The sequence below is a fragment of the Artibeus jamaicensis genome, unplaced genomic scaffold, assembly GCF_021234435.1.
Source record: "Artibeus jamaicensis isolate MK-2021 breed Jamaican fruit bat unplaced genomic scaffold, CSHL_Jam_final contig_1284, whole genome shotgun sequence".
Classification (NCBI taxonomy): domain Eukaryota; kingdom Metazoa; phylum Chordata; class Mammalia; order Chiroptera; family Phyllostomidae; genus Artibeus; species Artibeus jamaicensis.
Genome location: NW_026521249.1, coordinates 3,590,426 through 3,609,249, shown reverse-complemented (window position 1 = coordinate 3,609,249; position 18,824 = coordinate 3,590,426). Strand labels below are relative to the sequence as shown.

The 18,824-nt window shown below is 38.8% G+C and overlaps 1 protein-coding gene across 1 annotated transcript in view; it reads left to right on the top strand.

The window, feature by feature from the left end:
* Positions 1–532: 532 nt before the first annotated feature.
* MCM6 (minichromosome maintenance complex component 6) overlaps positions 533–18,824 on the top strand; it is a 47,413-nt gene continuing 29,121 nt past the window's right edge. Inside the window, exons 1-7 of the mRNA XM_053667034.1 lie at positions 533–726; positions 5,715–5,861; positions 7,611–7,721; positions 11,600–11,849; positions 13,617–13,782; positions 14,047–14,192; positions 15,420–15,570. Of these exons, the coding sequence (XP_053523009.1) occupies positions 620–726; positions 5,715–5,861; positions 7,611–7,721; positions 11,600–11,849; positions 13,617–13,782; positions 14,047–14,192; positions 15,420–15,570 (1,078 nt within the window). The 5' untranslated portion in view covers positions 533–619. The remainder of the gene's footprint in view (positions 727–5,714; positions 5,862–7,610; positions 7,722–11,599; positions 11,850–13,616; positions 13,783–14,046; positions 14,193–15,419; positions 15,571–18,824) is intronic.

Here is an 18,824-nt window from a genome sequence, read left to right as displayed (position 1 = left end):
TAAAGTCATAAAAATTCAATTGTAAAAATCAAGTGTTAAATATTCCGCTGATTTTCCCGGCTCAACAGTACCAGAACAGCTATGCCAACTCCTCCCTCCCCCATCCCCAGTACTGTATATAGTTCAGTGTTGGCTCTCTCAGTTTTACCGGCTCGTTTACAGTTTATTTCCTCCAATTAGACGGCTCAAGCAGGAAATCAAAATCTCACCCACTTTTCTCATCCTGGAGCCTTAGCCTTCTGTTCACCTAATGCAAGTGGAATGACTTCAAAAAACGTTTGAAAAAAACACGCAAAGAACCATCCCTGCTCCAGAAGCCAAATCCCCGCATGGCCCGACCACACTACGCAGGCGCAAAGGCAGAAGCTGGTTTTTCTCTGGATCTTTGCATTTGGCGCGAAATCCCCGCTCCGTGGGCGGGGCGAATGAGAAGCGGCGCTCATTGGGCGGGGTTGGCGCGAAATCCCAGATCTCTTGCACTATGATTGGCTCTGGCTGCCCCAAGGACAGGGAGGCGGGCCTGAGGAGCTGCAGAGGCGCGGGCAAAGCGGCGGCATCCGGTTAAAGCAACTCTTGGCAATTGAGTGTGGCATTGGTGGCCCGTAAGTGCTCGGCAGCGATGGACCTCGCGGCGACAGCGGAACCAGGCACTGGTAGCCAGCACCCAGAAGTTCGCGATGAGGTGGCAGAGAAGTGCCAAAAACTCTTCCTGGACTTCTTGGAGGAGTAAGTCGCGGGTTGCCCTTTGTTGCGGAACTTCCCGAGCCGCTCCTCCCCACTTCCGGAGCCCGGGAAGCGTGGCGCCGGCGCGTTTTCGGGTCCCGGGGGCTCGCACGTCTTGTTGAGCGGCCGGCGCCCCACTTGGGGCTAAACCAGGGTGCTGTGAGGCGCCTGAGATGGGCTGGGCCGGTTTCCAGGGTTAAAATCCACTGCGAGCCCTTAAACTCCTATTACGCCTAAGTAAGTGCCCCAAGCTACGAGCTGTACTCCCATCATTTATCTTCACAACCTGATTACTTGTGCAAAGACTGAGGCGCCGGGGAGGGTAAGTACCTTGTCCGGCTAGACCACACGTTGGCAGGTTCGAGCAGGAGGCCGAACTGACATTGGAATCCTGGCAGAGGCCTGATGGAGCCAGACAGCCAGGACCCTGGTGTTGGGGGCACCGAGGGCCCTGGCAATCCAAGGAGATGAAAGTACTAGAATGGATTCTGGGGTTTGACAGATGCTCGAGTGAGCCCCGCCCTGCTTAAAAGGAGCTGAACAGGCGCCGTCCATCACTTCCTTTCCTTCCAACCTCCACCCCCCAACACACACACTTTTTTTTTTTTCAGTTGCCTTCTCAGCTCCTGGCCTTTTAACCCACCCTCTCCCCAGCTTTCCACCACTGCCACCAGTTGCTGTTCTTACAAGTGCAGATACTCACTTTTAGAGGATGGACTGTGCTGCCTACAGCGTGAAGTGTAAACATTTTGGAATGTCCTATGGAATTCTTTTTTCTGTTATGGTAAAATATACATAGCATAAAATTCACCACTTTAACTTTTTGTAAGCACAGAGCCCAGTGACATTCTCATTATTTGTGCAACCATCATCACCATCTCCAGAATTCTGCCTTTTCTGCACCCATTAAAGTCAAACTCCGCACCCATTAAGCAATAACTTCCCTTTTCCCCCACCCTCAATACTTGGCAACCTCCATTATCCTTTCTGCCTGTAAATCTACCTCATACACTTGGAGTCATATAGCATTTGTCCTTTTGTGATCAGCTTATTTCACCTAGCATGTCTTCAAGGTTCATCCATGTTATAGCATGTGCCAGAATTTCCTTTTTAAAGCTGAATAATATTCCATTGCATATATATACCACATTTTGTGTGTTCATTCATCTGTCCATGGACACTTGGGTTGTTTCTACACTTTCACATTTGTGAGTAAATCTGCTGTTGTATGTACTTAAAAAAACCATAATTTTATTTATATTTCTCCACCTTTGGCAATGATTCATATCTCCTTTGTGAAACTGTAAACCTTTCAGGCAGTACCAGTCCTTTCTTTATGTTCCCAGGTCACCGTTTTCCATTATAGCTGGTAATAGAACTTCTTGTCTCTTTATCTGTCCACCACTTCATCTTCCATGTAAATCCGTCCCATCCTTGCCACCACACCATAGTACAAAGGTCCTCAATTCATGATTCATTTCAACAAATATTATAATCACCTTTACAACTTTGCAGTTACCATACACCTAGATGCTAGGGATAATAGTGATGTATTTCACTTGGGGGGGAAATGTTACTCCCTTTCAAAATACAGTCAAACCTCAGTTCTCAAAAAATGCAGTTCCCAACCAAGTCGTTGGTGGTGGTTCCCAACCAAATGTGGTGGTTGTCTTCATAAAACTTTCAGTTTTCTCTTTGACAGCCCTTTCATGCTGATACCTGTATGATCAGTCACTGGTCTCTCAGGTAACAAAGGAGTTTTGATTTTTGAACAAATTGCTACTTGAAAAGTTTTCCAGAACAAACTAAGCTTGAGAACTAAGGTTCCACTCTACCAACTTTGATTTGACATTGCATATGGAAAATGTCCAAGTTCTCCACAGCTCCTCTTTTTAAAAGGTTTCTTCCACAACCAGTCTGTTATCCACACTTCTCCCATCGCTTGTTTTTCTTTCAACTAATAAGTCTCGAGGCTGAATTCCAGTGTTTTTATATGTATGGAGCCTTTCTAGATGTTGGGTTGAATTAGTAGTCTACCCTATCACTTTTTAAAAAATTATATTTTATTGATTATGCCATTACAGTTGTCCTATTCCCCCCCTTCATTCCCTTCCACCTTGCACACCCCCTCCCCCACCATTCCCCCCCTATAGTTTATGTCCACATGTCTCGTTCTTTAGATTGTATATTTCCCATACTATTCTTGCCCTCCCTCCTGTCTGTTTTCTACCTATCATCTATGCTACTTATCCTCTGTACCTTCTCCCCCCTTCTTCTCCTCCCATTCCTCTTTGCTAACCCTCCATGTGATCTCCATTTCTATGGTTCTGCTCCTGATCTAGCTGTCCTCTTAGTTTGCTTTTGTTTTAGGTGTGGTTGTTGATAACTGTGAGTTTGCTGTCCTTTCACTGTTCATCTTTTTTATCTTCTTTTTCTTAGATAAGTCCCTTTAACATTTTATATAATAAGGGCTTGGTGATGATGAACTCCTTGAATTTGATCTTATCTGAGAAGCACTTTATCTGTCCTTCCATTCTAAATGAAAGCTTTGCTGGATAGATCAATCTTGGCTGTGGGTTTTTGGATTTCATGACTTGGAATACTTCTTTCTAGCCCCTTCTTGCCTGGAAGGTCTCTTTTGAGAGATCAGCTGACAGTCTGATGGGAAGTCCTTTGTAGGTGACTGTCCCCTTATGTCTTGCTGCTTCTAGGATTCTCTCCTTCATTTTAATCTTGGCTGATGTAATTATGATGTGCCTTGGTGTGTTCCTTCTTGGGTCCAACTTCTTTGGGACTCTGAGTTTCCTGGATTTCCTGGAAGTCTGTTTCCTTTGCCAGATTGGGGAAGTTCTCCTTTATTATTTGTTCAAATAAGTTTTCCACTTGTGGCTCTTCCTCTTCCCCTTCTGGTACCCCTATAATTCAGATGTTGGAACATTTAAAGATGTCCTGGAGGTTCTTAAGCCTGTCCTCATTTTTTTGAATTCTTGTGTCTTCATACTTTTCTGTTTGGTCATTTTTTTCTTCCTTCTGGTCCACTCGAATGATTTGAGTCCCAGTTTCCTTTCCATTACTATTGATTTCCTGTGCATTTCCCTTCATTTCAATTAGTTTAGCCTTCATATGTTCCTCTAATTTGTGAACAAAATCAACCAGTTCTGTGAGCATCCTGATCACCAGTGTTTTGAACTGTGCATCTGATAGGTTGGCTATCTCTTGGTTGCTTAGAGTTATTGGCTCTGGGGATTTGAGTTCTACTTGAGCCATAATGTTTTGGTCTGGGCGTGCCTGTTATGTAGTGAGGGACAGAGCCCTAGGTGTTCACCAGTGCAGGGCAACACAGTTGCTGGGTTGTGGCACTGTATGTGGGGACGGGGTCAGAGAGGGGCAATGGCGGTACCCTCTGATGCTTCCTGCCTCTGGGACCTGTGCGGTCTGTCTCACTGCTGGCTCCTTTGCTGGTTTATCTGCACAGGAATGTGTGACCGCGGTCAGCCTGCTGCCCTGCACCCTCACTGGGTCTTCCCATTGCTACCCCACACCTGGGATCCGCCCACAGCTGCCTGCTAGCCTTGGTGGGTCTGGCAGATCTTTTCTGCCCAACCCCGCTCTGCTGCTGGATCCGCTCCTCTTAACAGTCTGGCTGAACGGTTCGTTGTTGTCAGACTTCCGTATAGTTCAATTTTCTGTGTTTTGGTTGTGTTTTTGTTACTAAAACTTTGTTGTCTTTAAACTTAGTTCTGTGAAGAGAACTGTTTCCACCTACGCCTCCATCTTACCCTATCACTTTTTTGTACTTTCTCCTTCCCCCTCCTTTTAAAAAATTTTATTGTGGAAGAAACACTTATGAGGCGTACCCTCAACAAATTTTTAACTGTACAATAGCTTATTGTTGAGTGTAGGTACAATACAGTGTTGTTAGAACTTATTCATTTTGCTTGACTGATGCTTTATACCTAGGTTAGCATTTTCCCCTTCAGCCCCTGGCAACCACCATTTCACTTTGTTGATTATGAATTTGATTATTTTAGGTAACCTCATAAGTAGAATGATGCGATATTTGTCTTTCTGTGGTTGCCTTGTTTCCCTTAATGTCCTCAAGTTTCATCCGTACTGACACATATTGCAGAATTTTCTTTTTTAAGGCTGGGTAGTATTTCATTGTATGTGTATACTACGTTTTCTGTAATCATTTGTGTTGGACATTTCAGTTATCTGGTACCTCTCTGTAGTAGGAGTGTCTCCTACGAGAGTGTCAACCCTAGGGCCGGAGCCACACTCACTTGATCTGCAGCTTCTGGTGTGGAGCTTTGCAGATAGATGTTCAGTTAATATTTATTAGAGTTAGAACATGCTATATTTAAAGGAGAAATTGATTTTGCTTCAAAACTAATTTTCATATGTTAAAAAACAAAAAGCAAATGTATTTGTATGATACTCCTTTTAGGGGAAAAACACCAGCTTTATTTTGTGTGTGTGTGTGTGTGTGTGTACTTTTAATTTTTTCTGGTTCTTAAACTAACAACTAATCTTTAAGTTTTTCCTATAGAAATCAAATCTTTAGGTTTTAACCTAAATTTCTTGATTTAACAGTTCCCAATTTTAGTGATACATAACAATAATAAACTAATAGTTAGGATTGTTGATTAGAAAATATTAAATGAAGAATTCAGGTTAAAATATGAACACCCAGTGTTTCTGTGTTCTGGGTCTGCATAAAACATTTCACTGGTATTCTCTCATTTAATCTTCACAATAATCTTAAAAGGTAAAGTGATGTCCTAATTTGTTTTGTTCTGTTTTCTTGTAATTTTTTAAAGGGGAGAGACAGGTGTGGAGAGGGTAAGTAACTTGCCCCAAGTTACACAACTTACTAAAATAGGTCTGTCTCACTTCAAGCTGATGATCTTTAACCAGTACACCTAATTCCCAGGCGGATTTTTCTTTTTACTGCCTAATTATTTCTTAATCTGACTTACATATATCTGCAGATTCCAGAACAGTGATGGAGAAACTAAGTACTTGCAGTTAGCAGAGGAGCTAATTCGTCCTGAGAGAAACACATTGGTTGTGAGTTTTGTGGACCTGGAGCAATTTAACCAGCAACTTTCCACCACAATTCAAGAGGAGTTCTATAGGTATGGTATTTATTCATGTTTACTTTAAATAGGCCTGGAGCCTGGGAGGCCAGCTCTTCTTGGACTGGAAGTTTTCATTTGTGAAAGGCAGCTGTCACAGAGGCCCTTTGATACAGCCAGTGGTCATTTTAGTATTTCTCTGAACTAATTTAGGCCTTTCTGGAGCCAAATATTTTTTACATGCAAATATTAAAAACCTTTGCTTTCTGTATAGTTTGCCTACGCTTTAAGAGAACCATTTACGTTGTGTCAGGCATTCAGTGCTGTTGCTGTCATTCATTTGATTTCCCACTCCCACTTGTGCCATAGGTGTTTTGAAAAAGTGTGTGGATCTTCTTAATCAGGGATACCTTTTTAGCAGTGGCATTGTTCTTTTAAAATTTAATTTTTTTCTTACTATAAAGGTGAATTGTTGTAGAAAATTTAGAAAATAGAGAAAAGTAGGGGAAGTAGAATCATCTGTACATTTGTAATCCCACCACCCACAGATAACCTCATCTACAGGTCTGTGGCAGCAGAGTTCTAAGAGCTTTGTAGGTCTACAAGTGCAGAGTTTCCCGAGGATCTCCTGACACGTTTTGATGTATTTCTGTGCATCTGTAATTATTGGCATCATTACACATAGAGCATCCTGCCCTTTTCACTTAACAGTATAACATTTTTTTCATGGCATATAAAACCCCTTAAAAAGATTTTAATAGCTGATTGGCATTTGGGGAGGCAGAAATTAATAATTACTAATGATTATTTAATAATTTAGGCTTAAATTTTATTTTTAATTGCTATCTAAAGAAGCATTTTCTTACACAAATCTTTGTATTTGGATTAAATAAATGTTACAATCTGTATAAATAAAATTAGGTTAAATTAAACATTGTGGACCGTTTTGAAAGAAACAGAGACGCAGGAGGTAAGGAAACACAGTCCTGTTCCTTTACCTGGTGGACTGGGAGATGGAGGACTTGTCTCCATGTTTCTAGTTGTATTTGACCATCAAGAAAGGTTGGAAAGATAAGCAGCAGAATTTACTATGAAAGCATGCAGCAGTAAAAGTTCTACTGACGAGTAAGAGGGAAGTAGAAAATCAGGGCTGGTGATTGAAAAACTATCTCCATACCTCATGCACAGGCCATGGAGCAGTTCTGTCTCATGAAAGCAGGTAATTTTTGAAAGGACTTCAGATCCCACTACTTAGACCAAGCTGCAGCAGCTGTTGGGGACTTTTATCCAGAAGACCCGTGCCACTTAAGTCTAATAAGTCAAATGGGACATTTCTGCCATTTTCTGATGTACACACATTCCTTGCCTGACCTCATTCATTTCTTATCAGTTAAGCCTAGAAAAATATACTTGGCCTTGATACCAAAGGAAAGGCTGCCTTGCTAGATTGTAACACCACCCCTCACCACCCCAGATTATTCAGGTAGAGTCTTAGACAGAGAAGTGGCCTGCACTGTGGTTGCTAAACGATTAGGTAAAGATCATGGATTTTCGGACAAAGCATTTTATCTTTGGTGATTGTGCTGCCTTAGATCTACTTGTGGTGGGATAGGAGAGGATTGAAAGAGGCTCCTAAACCTGGACTAGGTAACATATGTATCCTGCATAGTTAAATTCTAGGGCTTTGTTGTAACCAGATGAAATTAATTAGTCTCAGCTGCTGGCAAAGATGAAGCAGGAATGAGGCCTTGCTAATAATATACCTCTTGAAGATGTCAGTTGATCTTTTTTTTGTTGTTTGCTTTTCAGAGTTTATCCTTACCTGTGTCGGGCCTTAAAAACCTTCGTCAAAGACCGTAAAGAGATTCCTCTTGCCAAGGATTTTTATGTTGCATTCCAAGACCTACCTACCAGACACAAGTAAGAAACCCTTCTTCCAAAGAAAGGGAGTTTACCAAGTAGTGTAGGCGTTAACTTAATTGTCAGGAAACTAAGGAGGTTATAGTCTTAGATTCAAAAAGTTACGCCCAGTTATCCAAAAAGTTTTAATTTTGAAGAAATACATTTTTCTAGTTAGATGGGGTGGGAAGTAAGTAGAATGAAGTAATTCTGAGTGTTGTCATATTTTAGGATCCCTTTTAGGGGACATTTGGGGAAAAAATTAATCAAGTGAGAGAACTGAAAAACTGAGAACAGAGAAAACTGAGAAATTCATGAATTGGTGGGCAGTTTTGTCAGAATTTTTTGTTGTTTTTTTTTAAAGAATCTTTGTTGTATTTTTTTCTCCATTACCATATAATTCTCATATACCCCCCTCCCCCAGTAATCACCACACTGTTGTCCATGAGTCCTTTTTCCTTTATTGCTCAATCCCCTCACCCCCACTAGTTGTCATCCTGCTCTCCATCTATGAGTCTGTCCCCCCCACATTTTTTTTATTAGTTCAATTCATTAGATTCCACATATGAGTGAAATCATTTATCTGTCTTATCTGAGTGTTTTATTTAATTTAGCATAATGTTCTCCAGGTCCATTCATACTGTCACAAAGCGTAAAATTTTCTTTTTACAACCACCTAGTACTCCATTGTATAAATGTCCTGTAGTTTTATCCACTCATCTAATGATGGGCACTTGGGCTTCTTCTGTATCTTGGCAATTGTAATAACACTGCAGTGAACATAGGGGTGCTTATGTTCTTTTGAATTTGTGTTTTGGGTCCTTTGGGTATATTCCCAGAAGTGTAATAGCTAGATTGAAAGACAGATCCATTTTTAATTTTTTGAGGTTATCTCCGTGCTGCTTTCACCAGTGACTGCATCAATTTGCATTCCCCTTTCTCTGCATCCTCACCAACACTTCTTTGTTGATTTATTGATGGCAGACATTCTGGCAGATGAGAGATCTCTCATCGTGGTTTTAATTTGCATTTCTCTGATGATTCGTGACATTGAGCATCTTTTCATATGTCTATTGGCCATCTGTATGTCTTCTTGGATAAGTGTTGTTCAGGTCCCTTGCTTGTTTTTTAATTGGGTTGTTTGGGGTTTTGGTGTTGAATTTTTTAAATTCTTTATAAATTTTGGGTATTAACCCCTTAACAGATGGGTTAGCAAAGATGTTCTCCCATTCTGTGTGTTGTCTTTTTATTTTGTTGATGATTTTCTTTGCTGTGCAAAAACTTTTTAGTTTGATATAGTCCCATTTGTTTATTTTTTCTTTTGTTTCCTGGGGAGATATATCCGATAAAATCCTGCTACAAGTAATGTTCTAGATTTTGCTGCCTGTTTTCTTCTGTGATTTTTATGGTCTGGGCTCTTAACATTTAAGCCTTTAATCTATTTTTTAATTTATTCTTGTGTGTGGTATAAGAAGATGGTGTGGTTTCATTTTTCTGCACAGATCTGGCCAATTTTCCCAACACCATTTATTGAATAAACTCCTTAGCCCATTGTATGTGCTTATTTCATCTGTCAAATATTGACTGTAAAGGTGTAGGTCTATTTCTGGGCTCTCTAGTCTGTTCCATTGATCTATGTGTCTGTTTTTATTCCAGTTCCATGCTGTTTTGATTACTGTGGCCTTATAGTATAGTTTGATATTTGGTAGTGTGACTCCTCCAGCTTTTTTCTTTCTCAGGATTGCTGTTGCTTTTGTGGTTCCATATAAATTTCTGAAATACTTGTTCTAGTTCTGTGAAATACATCATTGGAATCTTAATAGAAATTGCATTGAATCTGTAGATTTCTTTGGGTCATATGGACATTTTAACAATGTTAATTCTTCCTATCCATGGATAACAATATGTTTTTCCATTTACTTGTACCTTCTATTTCTTTCTTCAGTGTCTTCATTTTCTAAGTACAGGTCTTTTATACCCTTGGTTAGGTTTATTCCTAAGTATCTTATTCTTTTCGTAGCAATTGTGAATGGGATTGTTTTCTTAATTTCTCTGTTAGTTCGTTATTGGCATATGAAAATGCAACTGATTTTTGAATATTAATTGTGTATCCTGATACTTTGCTGAATTTATTTATCCGTTCTAGTAGTTTCTTGGTGGAATATTTGGGGTTCTCTATGTATAGTATCATGTCATCTTCAAATAAAGAAAGTTGTACTGCTTCCTTTCCAATTTGGATGCACTTTATTTGTTCTAATCTGACTACTCTGGCTAAGACTTCCAGTACCGTGTTGAACAAAAGAGGTGAAAAGCAGACATCCCTATCTCATTCCCAATCTTAAGGGAAATGCTTGTAATTTTTGCCTATTGAGTATGATGTTGGCAGTGGATTTGTCTTATGTGGATGGGCTTTATTATGTTTAGGTATGTTTCCTTTAGTCCCACTTTGCCAAGAGTTGTTATCATATAGGGGTGCTAGGTTTTACCAAATTATTTTTCTGCATGTAGTGATATGATCATGTGATTTTAATCCTTCATTTTGTTTATGTGGTGAATCACATTTATTGATTTGTGAATGCTGTATCAACCTTGCATTCCCAGATAAATCCCACTTGATCATGGTGTATGATATTTTTGATTCACTGTTGTATTGGGTTTACTGATATTTTGTTGAGGATTTTAGTGTCTGTGTTCATCAGGGATATTGGCCTATAATTTTCTCTTTCTTTGTAGTGTCTTTATCTGGTTTTTGAATTAAGATAATGCTGGCTTCATAAAATGAGTTTGGGAGCCTTCTCTCCTCTTGAATTTTGTGGAATAGTTTGAGAAGGAGAGGTGTTAGTTCTTCTCAGAACGTTTGGTAAAATTTCCCTGTGAGGCCATCTGGACCGAGCTTGCTTTTAGTTGGGAGCTTTTTAATTATTTCTTCAATTTCAGTAGGTATAATCTGTCTATTCGGATTCTCTGATTCTTCCTGATTTAGCTTTGGAAGATTGTGTGCTTCCGGGACTTTTATCCATTTCATCCAGGTTGTCCAGTTTGTTGGCATATAGTTGTTCATACTTTCTTATAGTTCTTTGTATTTCTTTGGTGTCAGTTGTTATTCTCCTCTTTCATTTATTTATTTGTGTCCTCTCTTTTTCTTGATGAATCTGGTAAAGGGTTGTCAGTCTTGTTTCTCTTTTCAAAGAACTAGTTCTTGGATTTTTTTATCTTTTGTTTTATTTTTAGACTATTTCATTTATTTCTGCTCTGATCTTTATTATGTCCTTCCTTCTATTCACTTAAGGCTTTATTTGTTGTTAATTTTCAAGTTCCTTTAAGTATAAAGTTAGATTGTTTATTTGGAGCTTCTTGAATTTTGATTTTTTAATTTTAAAGAAATACATTTTTCTAGCAAGATAGGATGGGAAATAAGTGAAGCAATTTTTTAGTATTGTCATATTTTAGGATACCTTTTAGAGGACATTGGAGATAAAATGTAGTGAGAAAATTTGACAAGTGAGAACAGTCACAGAAATTCATTAATTGGTGGAAATTTTTGTCAGAGTTTAAGTGACATAAATTTTAAACAGTTTTTTTCCTTTAGCAATTATTTTAAAAATTTACTGGAAGAAATTTAAGTGGTATTTTGAAAACTTAACCGAAATTACTTGTAGAGTTTTACCAAGTTATTTAATATAAAATGAGTTTGTGAAGTAAAGAGTTTCTGAACTTTTGAGTTTAAAATTTTTTTCCCATGATAACGTTACTATGAAAATAATACATACTTATTTAGAAATTGTAGATAAACAAAAAAAATATTTGCCTACAAAACAAAGATGAAATCATCCTGTTTTATAATGATTTTATGTCTTTGGTATCCTTTATTTACCGATGGGACATCTGTCTTTAAACAGAATTCGAGAACTCACCTCATCCAGAATTGGTTTGCTCACTCGCATCAGCGGGCAGGTAGTGCGGACGCATCCCGTGCACCCAGAGCTTGTGAGTGGCACTTTCCTGTGCTTGGACTGTCAGACAGTGATCAAGGATGTAGAGCAGCAGTTCAAATACACACAACCAAACATCTGCCGAAATCCAGTTTGTGCCAACAGAAGGAGATTTCTGCTAGATACAAATAAATCAAGATTTGTTGACTTTCAAAAGGTATGTATTAACTTCTGTTAGGTCAGATTGAGCCTGTGCTAATAATTCCCTTCTAGGGACCTGTAATTATTATTGAAAGCTTATATAGATAATGCTAAACTCAGTTTTTACTTAAGTCAAAGATCATCCAGTGTGACTACAGATTTAAGCCAAAACTTCTTAATGCCAACTTTGGTTATCAGTATGTAAATGTGTTGTAACCTTTAATAACTTGGATTGAAAACTCCTTCACACTGCGACAAAATGTATTTGTTAAAAAATAAATAGTAACTATTATTATTAACTACAGTTAAGAAGACTTTAGAGAACTAGAAACTTGGTGTAAGACTTCGAGTAGGTAGTAAGGAGAGAGAGAAGGCGTGAACGATTAGGACAGGTGCAAATGCACGTGCGTGTCCATCGCAATGAGGATTACCATGCCTGAAGTAGAGGGGCCGAACTGCAGCTCCTCTGAGGTGACTTGGTATGGGGCATGGAGGTACTTGGAGTCTTAACTATCAAATTGAGAGTCTGGGGCCTATCTTGATACATAAGGGAAGTATATTTTTAGGGGATATGAATTTTTCTTTTTAAAGGAAGATTAGATAATGGTTTATAGTATTTAACAAGAGATGACTAACAACTAGGCAGTTGTAGTCCTGGGCAATATTTGGATGGTAGCAGTAAGAATGAAGGGCTGGCATGGGGTGGTGTCTCAATTCTCTGCAGGACTTAGTAACTCTGGGTCTTGCAAAGGGGGGAAGTTGCAATAGTTAAAGCATTAAAGCATGGAAGAATGAGTACTAGAGTAATTAATATTTAATTCACTTTTTAGTCCTTACTTAGATTTCTTATACTAACCTGATACTTAGTTTATAGGAAACACATACTCTACCAACAACTCTAGGTGGGAAAAGCTTTATATTTGAAAAAGAACGTGATATAACAATCCCATACAAACTATGAATGAATTGGGCCCTGGTTTGAAGGGGAAAAAATAAAAACATCTGTAATAAAGGGCATTCTTGATGATTGGAGAAATTTGAAGGTAGACTGGGTAATAGACAAGGAAGTAAATATTATTTAATTCTCTTGGTGTGATAATGGTATTAGTTATATAGGAGATTGTCTTTATTCTTAGGAGTTCAGTGCTTAAATATTTAGGGGTGAAGTATCTTGATGTTTATAATTTGTTTCAAATAATTTGTTTATAATTTGTTTCATACAGGAAAAATATGTGTCTAAGTAATGTTAATAGTTGCATTAAGATGGAAAGTATAAATTATGTGAAATTTTTCATAAAATTTTCCTGGAAGTTTAGAGGAAGATGGAACATAGAACAGATATTTAACTATGTAGTCCAACTGAACAAAGAAAAAGGAGAAGCTGTGTTTTTGTTTTGGGGGTGTTTTTTTAAGGTTTTTATTTATTTATCTTTAGAGGGGAAGGGAAGGAGAGAGGGAGAGAAGCATCAGTGTATGGTTGCCTCTTGTGCATCCCCTGCTGGGAACTGGCCTGCAACCCAGGCATGTGCCCTGACTGGGAATCAAACCGCGGTTGTTTGGGAAACAGTGTTTTTTTAATAGGAGTAAAAGTGAAGATTTTAAATAGTTTTTATAAAATTGAAAGGGGCTTTAGAGTGGAGAATTTTTATGATAAATTTTGGTGCGTATCAAAAGTCTGTAAATGGTAAGATAGTTTAGAATATGTCAATATTTGTGGTATTTAATTTAGATTGTATGGTATTTGAACAAGATTTCTTACTCTTGGCTATTTGTCTTTGTTTAGGTTCGTATTCAAGAGACTCAAGCTGAACTTCCTCGAGGAAGTATCCCACGCAGTTTAGAAGTGATCTTGAGGGCTGAAGCTGTGGAGTCAGCTCAAGCTGGTGACAAGTGTGACTTTACAGGGACACTGATTGTTGTGCCTGATGTCTCTAAGCTTAGCACACCAGGTTGGTAATCTGAGACTCAAGTTCGGTTACCTAAACTGCAGATATCTGCAATAGCTTCTTGTATCTTCTTTGTCTTATTTTCGGCTACTAATCAGAAAGTAAATAAGGAAGTATGATGAGAATAAAGACAAACTGACTTTGCTACAGAAGGTACTGATCTGAAAAACATCAGCCTCAGTGAAATCTTTGGACATATAGGTGAGCAATTCTGACTCTCAGCACCTTCAGTATTTGAGATATGAAACAACTTCTTCATTCTTTCAGGAGCACGTGCAGAAACTAATTCTCGCGTCACTGGTGTTGATGGATATGAGACCGAAGGCATTCGAGGACTCCGGGCCCTTGGTGTTAGGGACCTTTCATACAGGCTGGTCTTTCTTGCCTGTTGTGTTGCACCAACCAACCCAAGGGTGAGTGTTCTTAGTAGAATGACAAAGCTTGAGAAAGACCTCCCGCATAGGCTGCTACAAAGTTAATAGGTTTCGGAAACATCTTAGTTATCTAGTTAGTGTTAAAGGTATGGGGTTGTTACATTGGACTTTTTAGTTTTGAAGTCAAATCCTTTTATGTCTGTCTTTCTGATAAGGAAAAGTCTTCTTGTTTTCATACGTGAGAGACCATTGCTTTAAAAGCATTTATACATATTATCCACTGAGGGGGGTGTTGTTATTTAATTATCATGGTTCCTCTCTCATGCTCCTGGAGAAAGTACAAATAAAAAGATTTAGTAATCTGGGAAGTAAAGTAAATTGCTTCTGAGACGGATGGACCCCTGATGTTATTATTGTTCAGAACTTAATTCTGTGTCCCAAATGGGAAAGCCTAAATGAAATCTTGTACTTTCTCCAGGAGCATAAGAGAGGAAACATGGTAATTAAAAAACATTTGTACCAATGTTCTTAAAGCAATGGGCTCTTACATACAAAAACAAGAAGACTTTTCCTTATTCTGGAAAAAGTGGAGTGGACATAATACAGGGTGGAGCAGAAGTGTAAGTGCATGAAACACAGTTTATTCTTGTATTGTTATTTATTAATTATTTTATTTTTCATACCAACCACTGTAAACCTACTTTTTGGTCTACCCTGTATTTTGTCACTTCATTTTCATCTTCATATCATTGACTAACATTTGATTATGGCTCATCACTTAACCATTCAGATTTATTTAGGTAATAACACAAAACAGTGGTGGTAGCTTTTTTATTGTTTTTAATTCACAAAATAACAACAAACTCTTAAGGATTTTAATTTACCAAGGCCTTCTAGTTTGGGGATTTTTTTTTTTTTAGTCCTTGCCCAAGGATACGCTTATTGATTTGAGGGCGGGGCGGGGGGGGAACATCCATTGGTTGCATCCTGTACATGCCCCAACAGGGAATCAAACCCACAACCTAGGTAGGTGCGCTGAGCAGGGATCGAACCCACAGCCTTTTGGTGTATGGGATAATGCTCCAACCAAATGAGCTACCTGGCCACAGGGCTGGAGATGTTTTTTAAAAAAACCTTTACAGTCAACAGATTCTGCAGTTAACCTCTGAGACTATATTTTGTTTGTAATGAAGTTTATTCTCTTTCACATTATTTTGACTTTGTCTGTTCTATGCTATTATTGTTCCTTTCTTCTCCATCTTTCAGTTTGGAGGGAAAGAGCTTCGAGATGAAGAACAGACAGCTGAGAGCATTAAAAACCAAATGACTGTGAAAGAGTGGGAGAAAGTGTTTGAAATGAGTCAAGATAAAAATCTATACCACAATCTTTGTACCAGCCTGTTTCCTACTATACATGGTAAGAATTCTATCCATATGTGGCATAAACTTGAAATCCAAAGAAATGATTATAGAACAGCAAATATGATTTCTTTAAACGGATCATGAAAGTTTTTTAGTAGGTTTAGAAGGGGTCTTTTTAAGTCATTTATAAAAGGGCAGATACATGATTCCACTTAAAATGAGGTACCTAGAATAGGCAAATTCATAGGGACAGAAAGAAAGGAGATTCCCTGGGGGAGAGGAATGGGGAGTTTCTGTTCAGTGGATAGAGTTTCTGTTTGAGGCAAGGAAACGCTCTGCACATTGATAGAGGTGATGGTTATAAAACATAGTGAATGTGCTTAATTTCACTAAAATGTACACTAAAAATGGTTGAAATCAGGAAAAATGGTTGAAATGGTGAATTTTATGTATATTTTACCGCAGTTTATTTTATTTTTATTATTATTATTTTTTTAATGAAAAAAAGGACAGTCCTCTTTCTGGCTGTAGGACAGAACTGCACTTCAGTATATTCCGATATGCTAGTTTAATACCTGTTTTAATTTTCAGAGCTAGAGATTTCTTGATGTTCCTTGGTTATACCTGTCTGTACCATTGGTGGTCTCTTCAACGTTTTCTGGGCTCTTGGTTGCTAGCTGCTCGCTATCATAAAAATCCCCTTGTATGTTGAAGGATATTACTGAATTTTCAGGCCTCATGCTTTACCCATTTTTTAAATCCTTATCTTCCATTCTCAATTGGAGTTAGGGCAAGAACTCAAGGTAATGGATTTTTCTCTTAGGTATATATTTTTAATCATTTACAGTTAACTTTTCCTATCTAAATGCTTGGTACATGAAATTGAACTGAAATTCTTTATGTTAATAATCATTTATGAATTTTAGAGTGTCCTCCTTTCTAACAAATTGGGTCAGAATTTTGATGCTGCTTTACTTTTCCTGTAAATTAAGTTGCATAATAAATTAACTCAATCATAGTGGTTTAGAACAACATTATCTCATCCAGTCTGTGGGTCAGGAATTGAGAGAGGTTTAGCTGGGTGGTTCTGGCTCAGTCTTTCATGAGGTTGCAGCCAAGACATCAGCTGGGGCCGCCATCATCTGAAGACTTTGCTAGGGCTGCAGGATCTACTTCGGGGGCTCACTCAGTGGCCTACCTGTTAGTGTTGGTTGTTGGTTGCAAGCCTCAGTTCCTTGCCATGTAAATCTCTTCCATGGGGCCCTTTGAGTATTCTCACATCACAGCAGCTGGCTTCCTTTCCAGAGTGTGTGATCCCAGAAAGCAAATCAGGGAGAAAGCCAAATGCTTCTCAGGACTTAGTCTCATAAGTTACGTACCTTCACTTGCACGTACACTGTTTGTTAGAAGCAAGTCACTAAGTCTTGTCACATTTAGGGAAAAGAGAATTAAGCTCCATCTTGAAATGAGGAGTATCAAAGAATTTGTGGGCTATTTAAAAACTAACAAATCTCCAACACATTTCTTTCAGAGGTCATGAGTCAGATGTTTTGTTTGTGAATGGGTTATTTAATTTTATACTTTTACAAAGTGTATTTTGTAAGTGTGCCTAGCACTCTGTTGATGGAATTCATAGAAAGTCACAATCATTAGCACAGAAAACTCTTCTAATAGCACATTTCTAGAGATCCAGTGTTGTTTTTTAATCATGCATTTTTAAAATATATTTTATTGATTATGCCATTACAGTTGTCCTATTTCCCCCCATTCATTCCCCTCCACCCTGCACACCCCTCCCACCCTCACTCCTCCTCTTTAGTTCATGTCCATGTGTCACAAGTTCTTTAGCTTCTACATTTCTCACACTATTCTTGCCCTCCCCCTATTTTCTCCCCACCTTCTATGCTACTTATTCTCTGTACCTTCTCCTCCGCCTGCTTTCCTTCACCCACTCCCCTGTTGCTAACCCTCCGTGTGATCTCCATTTCTGTGGCTCTGCTCCTGTTTTAGGAGTCCACTTAGTTTGCTTTTGTTTTAGATGTGGTTGTTAATAACTGTGAGTTCGCTGTCCTTTCACTGTTCATACTTTTTACCTTCTTTTTCTTAGATAAGTTCCTTTTTTTCTTTTTAATATATTTTATTGATTATGGCATTACAGTTGTCCCATTCCCCCCTTCGTTCCCCTCCTCCCTGCACACCCCTTCCCCTACTACCCCCCTTTATTTTATGTCCATGTGTCACAAGTTCTTTAGATTCTATATTTCCCATACTAATCTTGCCCTCCCCCCTGTCTATTTTCTACCTACCGTCTATGCTACTTCTTCTCTGTACCTTCTCCCCCCTTCTCCTCCTCCCACTCCCCTGTTGCTAACCCTCCATGTGATCTCCATTTCTATGGTTCTGCTCCCGATCTAGCTGTCTTCTTAGTTTGCTTTCATTTTAGGTGGGTTGTTAATAACTGTGAGTTTGCTGTCTTTTCACTGTTCATATTTTTTTATCTTTTTCTTAGATAAGTCCCTTTAACATTTCATATAATAAGGGCTTGGTGATGATGAACTCCTTGAATTTGATCTTATCTGAGAAGTACTTCATCTGTTCTTCCATTCTAAATGAAAGCTTTGCTGGATAGAGCAATCTTGGATGTAGGTCCTTGGATTTCATGACTTGGAATACTTCTTCCAGCCCCTTCTTGCCTGTAAGGTCTCTTTTCAGAAATCAGCTGACAGTCTGATGGGAACTCCTTGGTAGGTGACTGTCCCCTTATCTCTTGCTGCTTCTAGGATTCTCTCCTTCATCTTAATCTTGGCTAATGTAATTATGATGTGCCTTGGTGTGTTCCTCTTTGGGTCCAACTTCTTTGGGACTCTCTGAGCTTCCTGGATTTCCTGGAAGTCTATTTCCTTTGCCAGAATGGGGAAGTTCTCTTTTATTATTTGTTCAAATAAGTTTTCCACTTGTGGCTGTTCCTCTTCCCCTTCTGGTACCCCTATAATTCGGATGTTGGAATATTTAAAGATGCCCTGGAGGTTCCTTAGCCTCTCCTCATTTTTTTTAATTCTTGTGTCTTCATACTTTTCTGTTTGGTTGTTTTTTTCTTCTTTCTGGTCCACTCCCTTGATTTGAGTCCCAGTTTCCTTTCCATCACTATTGGTTTCCTATGCATTTCCCTTCATTTCAATTAGTTTAGCCTTCATATGTTCCTCTAATTTGTGACCAAAATCAACCAGTTCTGTGAGCATCCTGATCACCACTGTTTTGAACTGAGCATCTGATAGGTTGGCTACCTCTTGGTCGCTTAAAAGTATTGGC